The sequence below is a fragment of the Lycorma delicatula genome, chromosome 4, assembly GCF_047948215.1.
Source record: "Lycorma delicatula isolate Av1 chromosome 4, ASM4794821v1, whole genome shotgun sequence".
NCBI lineage: Eukaryota > Metazoa > Arthropoda > Insecta > Hemiptera > Fulgoridae > Lycorma > Lycorma delicatula.
This window is the reverse complement of record NC_134458.1, coordinates 7,755,576-7,770,081: the sequence shown is the minus strand read 5'-3', so window position 1 is coordinate 7,770,081 and position 14,506 is coordinate 7,755,576. Positions and strand designations below refer to the sequence as shown.

Genomic DNA, 14,506 nt, shown 5'->3' with positions numbered 1-14,506 from the left:
GGCGAGAGCCGCATTGTCGGACCGTGTGGGAGTTCCTAGATGCGGTTACTTTATTCAACCGGCATCCGTAGTTTGCTTAAGGGAAAGACTTACCGCATTGTCGTGGGAAGCTAACCCTGAATATGTCTGACCACCAACCAATTATACGGCTCCAAGCGCTATAAAATGCTGGACAGGCACTTGCTGACATTCAGCGACCTAGGCGTGGCAGCGAATTGCTGCCTAGACGAAATAAATTTTATTATGGATGTCATATATATTTTTAGTAGTTGACGGGGTGTGCCTACCCATTTTAGCAAATATATGACAAGTGAACGGCTGGGACACGTAAACTGATGGTGTATAGCACCACGCTTAGTTTGCTCCCGCTGTTAGGTAAGCTCTAGGAGCTATGTTAGGATACTAGTCCCTAAATTTTTCGAGGCTCAGTTGTCGTTTGTGGCACAGACATTCGATCTTATGCTTCACGGTGACCGAATGGGGTGGTGGCGGGAGAAATGCCAATTAAACCAACCCGGTCCTTGATAACCTGCCCCCGTTTTGCCTTGCCCTCCCGTAGTAAGGAGGAGACCAGGCAGGAAGCTGCATGATGCCGGTCAAGCGAGACAAGACTGGGTCGGTTGGAGAGATAAACCAAGTGCACCAACCCCTCGGTGCCAGTCGGGGGCTCCTTGATGACCTCGGTCATAGACAGAAGAGTAGCAGGCCAACGCCTGCCATCCCAACCCCCGTAGGGGAAGACACCCGCCTTGTGACGATTCCGGTCGCCACACCCCCCCCCCCACACCTGTTCGTAGCCATGATGGGCTTTAACGGAACCAATGCCTGGCAATACCAATACCGTCAATTCCACATCAGTAACTCCTTGCTAGAGTTTGACCTTCAAATCCGTCTCACAACACGGCTCTATCTGAGAAGCCATCGAAATCTTGCGGATAGAGGGGACAGCTTGCATAATTCCTGAAACTTCGATGCAAGAATGGTGAGATCCTTGTCCAACAGTTTGATTTCACGCCTCATGTTACAATCGACGAATTGACTCAGGTCGTCGGCCAACACTTCTAGTCTGGCAACGAGCGTCTCCAGGTCACCGCTGCAATGCTCCTGCTCGTCCGAGGCGCTTACTTGCAGAGAGAGTCTTCAGTTCGGTGGAAGCAGCTGTGGATGAGCCAGTCACTTCAGTCTCCATTGTCAATGAGGCTGTAAAGCGGTAGGAGGATCCTCCTTCCTGACCGGCAACCACCCCAGCTTGTGTTTAGCCTGGAATGGTTTTTTGTCTATACCTTGGCTATATGGAACAATTTATCAAAGAAACAACAGTAAATCCTTATTTAGGAGTCAAAAATGAGTAATTTGATACCTCCACACGATACCTTACAGGGGCAGAGTTTTTTTGAGGGGGAGGTAAAATGTATGTGAAAAAATCTAGGGTTAAAAAATGGAGGTACAGGTTAGGTAAAATGTATATGATGGAAACTGAGGTCAAAAAGAAATCTTTGGGGGCAAAAGAAAAAGGGGTTCAGGATCTATGGAGAAACAGAAGGAGAAGCCTAGTGAGAGATGAATAGCGGAGTTGTGAGGATGGGAAATTCTCCCTTATAAGAAGGCTGGAACTTAGAAACTAAGCATACCTGAGCAATAACAAAAAATTTCTAAGTCCTAATGCCATCACAAGTGACATCAGTATATGTCTGTCAGAGTTGTAAATAACTGGCTGACTTGCAAACATATGTATAGCATTGAGAACAGCAAAACTCGACCTTATTACCACAGGCAACAACATCGTTCACTTAAAAACCAAGAAAAAAGTCTGCAAACCAATACTCAAGAAATTTACAAAACATGTCCATAAAAATCCAACCAATTGAGTCCCGTCGTCCAAATCCAAAAAAAACACCATAAAAAACCCACTCAAATCGCAAAAAACTCAGAGATAAGAAATTGTACTTCCACTCTGTATGAGATCTCGCACTCGACTGGGATGTTGCACAAGGCTAGAAACATCTTGACAGACAATGCAGTGTGAGCTGGTGCGTTGTCCTGATGAAGAACCCATGGCTTGTTCTTCCACAATTCGGGTCGTTTTTTTCTTACTTTTTCACAGAGTTGAGCAAGGACCTCAAGGTAGTAATGTTGATTAATAGTTTGACCTTCAAGAACCCAGTGAAGGTACACAATCCCATGAATATAAAAAAAAAAAACAAGACCTGGTCGAACATCATCTTCAATGTCTTTTCAGCCAATCTTCGAAATGCTTAAACCACTCAAAAATCCATGTACACAATAAACATTCATAGCCATATACGTTTTTTTTAATAAAAAGGCCACGGCCAGACTAATATGCCTACAGAAACTGGAGTGGCAACAATCAAAAGAGAAGGCTTCACACTACGCAGCTATCAGTCGTATGAATTTGGTACATGTGCAGTTCTTCTGTAGCAATATTAGTCTAATTATTTAATAGCCACACCTCATATATATATATATATGTATAATATAATTATATTATTCATATTATTTATTATAATATTTTCATGATTTCATTATTCCAGTTGAAACTGTGTTGAGTTATTTAATTTTACTCAGAAGTATGAAAACTGGTTTTTAATCCAAAGTAATTTTTGCCATAACTTTGTTATTTATGAACACATTTGAATAAAAACTCTTTTAATTGCGCGCCAACGGAGATATTTAGTGACATGCGGATGGCAGCAATGTGGTCCGCATAACCTCCTCTATAACCACATGTTCTTGGATTTTTTATATCTTGTTTAGTTTTCGTGTATTGTTATTTAAGTGCAACGTGTTTAATTGTTAGTAGCAATTTTATAATTGACTTGAATAACTGTCAAGTTATTTTACTATTGTTATTATTAAGATAGTAATTAATTACTGCTATCTTTACTGCTAAGATCATTATAGTTTTTATGTTGGGGGTACTGTATACCTTAACTTCATTCTTTTAGTGATTCATTGTCAAAACTGGTACAATACTAGTACAATAAGTTTTGACATAGGAGTAGTTCTGAAATGCATCAACATATAATAAAAGAATGAAGGTAAGAAAGCAAAACAGTACTCAACATAAAAATCATTTTAATATTTTTACTAATTTTTTTAAGTTTTACTAATTTAATTTTTTTTTTAGTTTTTACTAAATAAACATTAGACCACAGTTTAAACATCAAACTAATCAATTTATTTGTTACTCAATCTGCTATAATTGGTGGTGGATAGCCTTATTAATTTATTAAAAACTACTTTAGATAAAAAATTAACTGCAATTTCAGTTTATTTTATAGTACCATTTACAATCAGCTTTTATTACTTAATGAAACCTCCTCCTATCTTTTCAAAACCTGATGGTTCCACATCATCTGAACATCTCATGGAAAAGTATCCTGGAAATTGAAGAGTGTGAAATAAGGTAAAATAGCCAAAACTATAATGAATTAACCCGTTTGGTAGATAACTGAAGTTTAACAAAATCACGGTTTGTTTTTACAACATATGACTGACATTTATAATAGATGATAATCACAGCAGCTGATGCCACTGAAACAGTAATTTAAAAACTGTCAATAAGCGGAAGGAATAACATATCATTATGAATAATCAAATCTGAAAACAGTGAGGTAACATTGCTTTTGTGAAGAAATTGTAACTTTTTTCTTAAATTGTGGATCATATTTCTAAGAATAACTTGTCATGATACTAAAGGTTGAGAAAGCATGCACTGTATTCAAGAAACTTTCAATACATCATATGGATGTTCATCATTCACACATCATTTACATTTTAGATTATCCTGAAATATAAAAAATGTAATGAATATACTCTGTACAGTGAAAACTAGACACATTCAGCTAAATTAGCGTTTAATTATATAAGCTATTGATAATTATAAAACTAGACCTGTTATAGTTTTATTGTGTTTTCAAATGATACTGAAATTACTCCATAATAAGAGAAGATAAGCTTTTATAAAACCAGTGCAATCTTTCTGGGACTTAAAAATTAGTTCATTGTCTAGAGGTTTCCACTAATGAGAGATATTATTGTACTTACTGAAATTACTATAAAAGTTATTTCTTAAAATAATTTTTACTCCAATTTTTAAATTATGCATACACTAATAAACATTTTACTTTCCTAGTAAATAAGCTACAATAGCTATATTAAAGGGGAATTATGGTGATGAAAGAAATGGGATATCAGGATTTTTGCAAATTTTATATTTTTTGGTCCAACTAGACCCAAAAATGACTTTACATTATTGGTCATCTAAACTAACAAAACATATGTATGAAGCAGATATGTGTTATTTTATATATCAATATAAAGATCAAGGAAATTTTTACTCAAACATCAACATTTTTTACTCATCATCTAAACTGAAATTTATCTTGCTATTTTAAGGTAAGAGATAATGAACATAAATCTATCTCCAAAGCAAAGATATTTATGCAGGTTGTTTATTCTGTTAAGAACAAACAAAAACAACTACAACATATATATGTACATCAAAATGTGTAGCAACATATGTGTCACAATCCTTTTTTTCCTTATAGCCCAGGATTGTCCAAACTGATTTTCTTAAAATTTGGCTCAAATATTTCTGCGCCATTATCATATTAATTTTCTATCAACATATGTGTCACAATCCTTTTTTTCCTTATAGCCCAGGATTGTCCAAACTGATTTTCTTAAAATTTGGCTCAAATATTTCTGCGCCATTATCATATTAATTTTCTATCAAAATTGGTTAAGGTGGTGGGGATATCACGAAAAAGCAATTTCTGATTTCTTCAGAGGCATTTAAAAGAAAACTAAGAAAATTTGTTACGTACAATGCATATATGAATAATCCAAAAACTCAATTTCCACCTCTTAAAATTGAGATATATGTTTTTGTTCTTTTACTCTTACCTCCCTTCAGTCAGAATATTTTTCAAAAAAATTTTGAAAGTTTATTCTTCGTACAGAGTTATCAAGAAATGTTAACAATTTTTTAAAATTACAGATGCAGAAAAGTTTTGTTGAAAACGTTCTTTTTCTTATTTTAGCATCTATTGAAGGGAATGTTAGATTAAGGGAAAACTTTACTTATGTAAATAAATTAAGCTTAACCTATACATGAATATTTTTAGGAAAAACTTTCTTAAAATTTTTTCCCACCACTAAATATATATATTCTACTTTGTTTTTTGGCATTAACTTTTAAATTTTTATTAAGAGCCAGGAAATTCATGCAATACTTTGCCAGCTTTTTTTAGAGTAACTGTTAATCCGATTAACTGTTTCATATTTATATCTAAAAATGGAAAAATATTAAACAGTTTTACCTCTACATCTTTTATATCAGTAAGAGTTTCAAGTTCATTCTCTTCGTAAATTATACAAACAGCCATCTTCATAATTAATTCACTCTTTTGAAAATGGTGACTCTTTTCATCTTCCTCATAAAGAACCTGTAATTGTTTCTAAATTTTAGTTACAAGTGTTTATAATTCATGAATATCTTATTAATTTAAATAACTGAATATTTATGAACAGAACAGTTTTATATCAAACAAAGAAATTTAGACATTTTTTCAGTAAGCGATTCAAGTATTCTTTAACATATCAAGATCAAGGAAATTTTTCTTACTCATCATCTAAATTTAAATTTATCTTACTATTTTAAGGTAAGAGATAATGAACATAAATCTGTTTATTCTGTTAAGAACAAACAAAAATAACTAACTGTAATTAACAGGAAATGCTCTCAAATAAACCTACACTTATACATATACAATTATACATTTTTAACAACTGAACTGTATTTATTTTTAAGCAATATTTTTTTTTTTTAAATCACATCACAACAATATGTTCAGTTGCTTTTGCTGTCATCTGTAAATGACTGAAAGCACAATGAATATCTTTTGATAACCACCTTTACAGTAGCACTTAATGTAATAATTATTCTTTATTAACATTGAGTTTATAAATATCTACACTGTCTGTTTAGTTCAATGTTCAATCTTTAAATTTCCTTCTTATTCAACTTAAGAAAAAAAAATATTATTTTATTTTATAGGATCTAAAATTCTTTTCTTAAAATGATGTAAAAATTAAATTTTTATCTTACTCAAAGTAATATAATGTTACTTAATATTAAAATGACAAATTTACTTACTTCGTTTCTTTCTTGGTAAGATGGTTTGTCATTTGTTGGAACCAGCTCAGGATGTTTAGTATCAGAATGTATCATTGAAGTAAAATGTAGCTGTGAAAAGTGTCCTCTATGGCATGTACATGTCTTTGGACATGGCTTATCCCAATCTGTTATGTCATCTTCAGTACTTTCCTGAAACACATTATACGTTTGCTGCATCAAATTGAAGATGTTATATCTTCTGCTGATGGTTATATTCACATATACCAACAAGTTACATAGCAATAGAAGAAATTATATTTAAATATAAGGCAATTGCTTAAATAACAATAATAGTTATTGGGGAAAAAATGTTTAATTTCTACCGACAATGTAATCTATTTTTTAACTTCCACAAGTACCAATAATATAATTTTTATACATGTGGGATTATAAAATAACAAACAACCAAATGTTTATCATTATTTTTAATAAATATCATGCTAACAATACATGGATAAAGATTTTTGAAGAAAATGCTTTTAATATTTTTTCTGATGAATTTCCAATTTTTTAAATCTCTAAAATCATATTATTCAGTATATAGGCTACAATTCTATTTTACTGTTATTCTTCCAGATGTAATATAACACAGGGAAAGTATTGGCTACCAATAAAAAATTACCCTCCCTAAAAAGAAATGTATTTCTAAATATTTTGAGATCCCGAGTCAAAATTCTGTATGTTTATAAGCCAATACATTTCAGGAACAGCTTAACACACAATCATGAAATTTGGTATGATAATTTAAGTATTATGAAGGAATTGATTTAAATTTTTTTTAATTTGTTAAGGAAGTGGTGAAAACTGAAGGTGTGCATATTTCAAAAGACCCTGTTACATTTTACTCAAGCAATTTTTATTTATAAAAAAAGAATCCGTTTTAAAAAAATTCATAAAAACATATCATTCATTAAAATTTTATCATTATAAATTGTTGCGATGGTTTTTGTTTTTTTAATAAATTTAACTGTTTTAATCTAATAACTGTAGATTAAATTTTTTTTTTTAATGAGACACTATCATGGCTGAAAAATCTAATATTTATCACTGAGGGAGAGGTTATATTTTAAATTATATGTAAATTTCAGTTAGTTTAACAAAACTGTTTCAAACTTTATAATTTTTAAGGAGTACCAGTCATAAGTATCATCCATTTTTTTAATCTAGGTGATCTACCAGAGGTGATTTATTCAATGTGGTTTCAGCAGTTGGAGGGATTTTATCCTGACTTCAAATCTTCAATTTTCCAGTATACTGTTCCACAACATCTTAGACATTATGAAACTATTAAATAGTAATGGATGTAATTTACTGTGTTACCCAGGAATCAGTATTTCTTTTCATTAATTTTTTTTTTAGTATTTAGGTAATTTTTTTTAGATTTTACTTTAGAAAGGAGAAATAAAAATACATTTGATGTTCTTAGTAATATTTCAATATTGTTAGTATAATAGATTCCTTTTCTCTAGAAATACAACAATAAATACTTATAAAATACACTAAAATAAAATATTTTTAACCAAATAACTACAGAATTACAAAATCCAACTGTATTGGATTGCAGAACATCTTATTTCTCAAATGCTGTTGATATTTGGATGATATACTTGCACACAATAATGAGTAATATATGATCTTCACTAAGTAGGCTCCTAGGAAGCACTAAAAAGGTATACTAGACCAAGAATCACAGGGTGGCTGACCAAATCCCTTCTCCCTCACAAGTATGTATTACCGACTAATAACTGTTGCAACAGGTAGATTAAACTGTAGACTACAGGATTAAAATATTTCTTATTTCTTTCGCACAATAAGCACTGTTTATTTATTTAATAAATCTATAGAAAATAGCATTAAATACATCAGTAAATTAAAAAAAATATATTAATTTACATAAAATTAAGAAAATTTAAATATAATAATTATAACAGAACCAAAAATATTAGAGCATGTTTAACATATACTAAAACTTGAGAGATACTATCCACATCACTTCCTTTAGCTATTTACGCTATATGTTTATTTCTGTTTTCACAAACTCATAAATATTTCTTAATGGAAATTATTTCAAACTTTTTACTATTGGCTAAATAGTGGAGGTATATAAGAAAAATATTTTTGCCAATACGTATATGGTCTTTCTTAAACTTACAAAGTTTTTTTATTCCTCTTAAAAAAGAGAAAATTGCAGTCACATCAGTGTACTTGTTATTGAATTGCATTCCCATTTTCCACAAATAAATACAAAAATTAATAAGATTTCCCTTAAATAAAAATGTAATATTGTTTTTAAAGATCTGGGTTCAGGAATCCAGCAAAATTTAAATAATTCCCTATCAGTATCTCTTTAAACTGGGTTTTTAATCCTTAGGCAACATGTCGGCTGAACATAATAACTTTGTGAAGATACAGCATTTTCAAAACTGGTTAACAATTTTTTTTGTTTATTCTACCTAAAAACCGTTTTACAATTCCCTAGAGGATAAATCAAAAAAAATATATAAATTAAATTTTTATAACACTTACAGGTAAACTTTAAATATTTCTGTGCAATATTTCTTCAAATATTTGGTTTTTTTTACACAAATTATCAAAAAGCTATAAATCATTGAACTATATAAATTATTTTATTATTTTTAATTAAAATTTGTACAATTGATTACAAATAAGACACAGTTGTCTATGACTGCTGTACAAAACTTATTGGCTTTATACAAACATGAAGATTTAAAATAATTATTGGTCTATAAATTGAAAAATTTATAAGGTTTTTATTGAGACTAATTTTATTTATCATAAAAATTCATAAAGTATTTATAAAAACAACATAAACATTTTTTCTAATAAAATAATTTAAAATATTGTTTAAAGACTTCGTCTGCCAAGTTGCATTAAATTTTTTGATACAATATAAAATAAGTTAAGTAATGGTTTTTCTGAAATTAATCCTTTTAAAATTCATATTATTTCTCTATATTGTTAAACTATATTAAAGAAATCACCTACTACAAAATATTGAGATTAAGACATATCTTACCTTCCCACGAAAGTACTTTCATAAAAAAAAGTAATTTTTAAGGTAATTCTGTACTAGGTGATTTATTTATAAGAAATTAAATATAATGGTTTCAACTATCACTAATCCAGTGAACAATAAACTGCAGATTTATAAAAATTAAAACCCTTATTGGCCATTATTCTAGCTATTAAAATAAAATCATAAAAAATTGCACGTACTAGAACAGAAATATCCAAAATTAAAAATAAGATAGCATATAAAGCAATGTAGAGCGCCATAAGCAAACAGTGTCATATTGTGATATATTGACCTGTTTGTCTTTAAGGTATACTCTTATAAAATGTAAGCCCAATGATATTAGAATGCTCATAAGCATTTTGATTGCTACTGTTGATTAGATCATTAATCAGTGAAGTTATAGCTGGAAGGAAAGTAATATAAATATATCTATAATGGAACGAATGAAAAGTGGTCACTAAATAGAAAATGCACTACTTATTAAACAATTTTAATAACTATTATTTAAACTGTTTCATTGTTTTCATGATTCATACTTCATTAATATTATAAATATACAACATAATTTATATATATATATATATATATATATATATATATATATATATATATATACAATTTTTATATCATAAATATTATTATATACAAAGAAAAATAAAACAAGAAAAAAAACTGTAATAAAACCAAAAACAAAATAAAAACCTTCATCAATTTAAAACTGTCAAATATAAGTAGAAGAAAATGTTGTATTAAAATGACATTTAAAGAAGAAAACAGTTAAACAAGTAATACAAAAGTGCAATGCCTCCAAAAACATTTTTTTTGACTCTAGTAATGAAACTTGTTTATCTTCTGAACGAAACTATCTTCCTCTGCAAGTGGTGATATAAAGCTACTAAAATCAAAGACCATGCTTCACTTCCATGAAAGGTAGAAATTTTCCTTGTCACAAAGTAAACAGAAAATATGTATAATAGTTCTTGTAAAAGTAGCACTAATTATTCTGAATATATGCAATAAATTAGCCACATATATAATTCCAATGTAGGAAGGTTAGTTTTAGTAAAGGAGAAGGAAATTTTGTTTTATACTAGACATGATGGTCTGTAATTGGAGTTTTTATGGAAATCCTGGTAATGAAATGAAAATGGAAAAGCATCGCTGCCACTCTGTTAAGCTCGGTCAAGAAAGCAGTGGCTGTTCACCAGCCACTGTCTCCTAGTCCCTAAAAATAAGTTTAATGATGAAGTCTACCCAATTTCCATGGTAACTACAGAGAAGAGGGGTCAAGAATAAAGGAAAGGACAGTATGATAGGATGTTAATAATATAAAAAATACAAATCATATTTAACTGGCAAACAAATATGTTTTGATAAAATATATTCTTATAATCTTGATAATAAGTATATATTTACAATTACAATGTGTTTGAGTGTGATTATACACAAACATAAACATCATAACATCTATTTCTTTTTGAACTGCTCAGTTGTTTCAATACAGATATTTTTAAATACATTCAACTTACAAAACAGTCAAAAAAAAAAAAAAATAACAATTTTGTTTTGATTTTTTAACCTTCAGATTTGTTACGTGGTTCTTCAATTTGGTAATCAATCTTTACGCAAGTTGCATTTTTAATTTGTATAATACTAAAATGAAATTTAACTCATTTTTTGGAATTGTCTTGCAACAATGTTTGACTGATACATATGAATTTTGAGGTTTATAATCCCATCATTTAATTAAACATTTCTTACTGAATTTAATATCTAATGTAATTTTATATATTTCATAAGTATAAAGACATAAGAATTAAATAATAACAGTATGATTCAAATGATTTTCTGACAGTCTCCATATAACTAGTCCAACTTTCTTGGTTTGCAGCAGCTTGTTATACCCTTGGAGTGTCAGGTTAGACATATCTTTAATTATAATCCAACAAGAGAATGGTGACAAAGATCAGAATTGTGGAGTTACTACTATAAAATTATAACTGGTCTACCTAAACCTTGAAACTCAGTCAATCATCTCCAGTGCAATAGACAAGCACTGACCAATTGTGTCACTCTGAATCATTAAAGTAAAAACTATACCATATATTGAATTTAGTTGTACTACACTTTTACAATCAAAAAGAAATGTTCAGTCTGATGATGGAGTTATAAACCTTGAAATGCATCTATATATATATAAAATAATAAGGTATTCTACTATTACATTAAGAAAATATTTGTTTTAATAATGGGTAACTAAACAACGGGTAAAATATGTGACCAGTATTCAAAACATATGCATTTAAAGCAGAAGAAATAATTTTAATAAAACGCTAGTGTATTAGTCAGTTGAGTCATAAACTTGTGACAAACGAAAACTATTTTAAAGTGAAATAAATTATGATCAAAGATCCTATATCAATAAATTCCTGACTAACATAAAATTTATTTTCAGCAAACAAAAGCATATTAAATACATTAACAAAATATATAAGCTAAGTTTTTTGTCAAGAACTAGATTTTTATCGTCTTCAACTTTTTTTTCTTTAAAGTTAAAAAGAAAATTGTCACCAAATAAATCAGTTTAATTTTATAAAGTGTTTATTACAGTTTACTAGTTCACATTATCTTGTTTAAACATTTGGCAGTGCTTTTGATAATTACTACATGTAGCTATATTTCATTAGAAATAAATACATGAGTTCATGATACTAACCAAATTTTCCCAGTTGTCAGTTGTTATTATTATAACATGACTGTAATTTCTAGTCAAAATTCTAAAAAAAATTAATTATCTAAATTCTTACAAGAATTGGTGAAATTTTACTTCATTTCGACTCTTTTTCTAAAATGGTCCTGTGTGAAAAAAAATCCATAAGTTATTTCTGATTTTACTTTTTTTTTAATATTGTTGTAACTTAAAATCTTTAGTAAAATGCATTCTCAAGGAACTTATCACAAACAAATTTCCCATCAAAGAACCTATTCAAGATAACAAAAACGTTTTCTTGTTAAAGTTGTTTAAAATTTTATTTTATTTTACTTTTATCTCTGGAGATGTTATCTAAAATGCTAAGGGAAGAATTTTTTAAAATCCTGCTAATAAAGGGTAAAAAGCTTCAGTTCAAAATGTCAAAAAATTATTTTTTTTAAAAGGTGTTGTCATTTCTACTGGCTTTAATCTTCTTTTTTTATAAATACACAACACATAAATAATGAATATGTATTTTTGTATATAAAGGGGAACAGGGCTTCCTGCGACTATTTCAGATAAGAAATAGCAAAACTTTTGATCACGCTATCAATGCTACAAGTTTTGATAAAACCATTTAGTTATTTTTGCAAAATGTGCAGACACAGACTGACATAATTTACTTCAGTATTCTAGTCAAAAAAGGGTTTTAGAAAAAAAGGGAATATTGAACTATATACAGAAAAAAAAACATTTTCAATTAATAAATGAAGTTTTTAACAATGTTTTAGCTACAATAGATGTCACTGTGGTTTTAATATATTAATTAAAATTATGCCACTTACTGCACTAATAAAATTAAGTAAAGATAGTACTGTGACTATAATTAAAACTTTTCTAAACACAGACATTTCTCTTGTTTCCTGATACTGTTCACTTAACTACAATAACATAGCTGCTGTAAAATATTTATCCACTAGTTTGAACCCTCCAACAGGAAATGGTAGCAAAAGGGAAACATGTTATCTTCATGTTTGATAGACTCTTGTAACAGACAGCACTTCTTTTTAGAAATATGTGGAGGCGTCTACTATTATTACTACTACTACTACTACTACTACTACTACTACTACTACTACTACTACTACTACTACTTAGTTCCCTCAAAGAAAAATCTGTTGTTTTTAGAACCTGGATATAGAATAAGTTTTTATAACATTAAGGTAACTGTAGACCCAGATTAAACCTTTAAGATAAGATATTTTCTATATGTATATCATTTTACTGTTACATACAATTTTCTGATAAAATTATCTGTAAATTGTATTTCAATGTGGGTGTTACTTTAGTAATGTAATAAAAGTAGGGTGTCAACAGATGAACGCATTTATATATTAAAGTACACAAAACCTACACATTAACTGATTATTTTATGAGGTCTAGGTCTAACATGTACATGTGCATTTGTACAGACGCGTGTGCAAGCAAGCATGCACAAAAAAATTCTCATTGTACAAATTTTAAACCTTAATTTATGCTGAATTTTGGTAAATTAGTTTTTACAAGATATGATGTCTCTAATCGATACAAAGACAATATTAAGTTATTATAAATATCTTAATATAAATAGATTAAGATAAATTAGCTGAAAAATCTACTTACAATATTGGTCTGCTTTTTATTTATTTATTTAATTTTAATAAAGGTGTACAGAGTCAACCAGCTCAATGAATCTTAATAATACCATAACAAGAATTAACAACTATTAAATCTTTTTTTGAGGTTAATTTAAACAAAACGTTTCAAAAGCTACCATAATAGGGTAAACAAGCAAATTATGAAAATATTCTATATTTGGTAATTGTGTTTTTGAAAAACACCAGGTTAGAGAATCATGTAGCTAGATAATCTAGTTAAACGGGAAAATTATAATTTATGTTCCTCTATAGTTCATACAAATAGTTAATAAAATAAATAGTTAAATATTACAAGAAATTTCATACAAACAAATATAATTATAGTTACTAAAATATCATAAGAAAAATGTAAATATTTAATTTATACTTACAGAAAATGGACTGGAGCACAGGGGAAAAAACCTCAGGCATCAAAATGCTTGTAAACTGGATGCTGCCAAAATGCATATTTCTGTGTAAATATCCATAAAAAGACCTTAAATTTATTGAAAAAAAGCTTTAATATTTAAACGATTTAAATTTTAAATTGGAAAAGTTAGGTGTATGAAAATTGTTCTTGCAACGTTTCTCCCTAATACAGAAAAACATATTCCCTAATAATGTTTAAGGACCTTAGTTGAAACGATGAGTGTCTTCACATACATTTAACAAGCCAGTATTCAACAGCACAAGAATCTTCCACATTTTTCTGCACATGTGGTTTCCCATATTTCAGTAGCATAATCGATCATTCCAAGCTGGTAGATTTGTTTTCTATATTTCTTTTCATACAAATTGCTTACAATCTGTATTGTTTGGTACTTAAGTATCTATTCTCATATAATATTTGAGCAGATGCAGACTGAGAGTGCAAGGTTCAGGTTCATTTCAGTTAGAAT

General features: G+C 29.2%; 1 protein-coding gene across 1 annotated transcript in view; it reads right to left on the bottom strand.

The window, feature by feature from the left end:
* The window catches only part of LOC142323082 (uncharacterized), a 31,252-nt gene extending 18,319 nt beyond the window's left edge, over nucleotides 1–12,933 (bottom strand). Inside the window, exons 1-3 of the mRNA XM_075362248.1 lie at nucleotides 12,777–12,933; nucleotides 6,182–6,352; nucleotides 5,346–5,471 (exon numbers count right to left, since the gene is read on the bottom strand). Coding sequence (XP_075218363.1) covers nucleotides 5,346–5,471; nucleotides 6,182–6,352; nucleotides 12,777–12,842 — 363 coding nt within the window. The 5' untranslated portion in view covers nucleotides 12,843–12,933. The remainder of the gene's footprint in view (nucleotides 1–5,345; nucleotides 5,472–6,181; nucleotides 6,353–12,776) is intronic.
* Nucleotides 12,934–14,506: the final 1,573 nt, after the last annotated feature.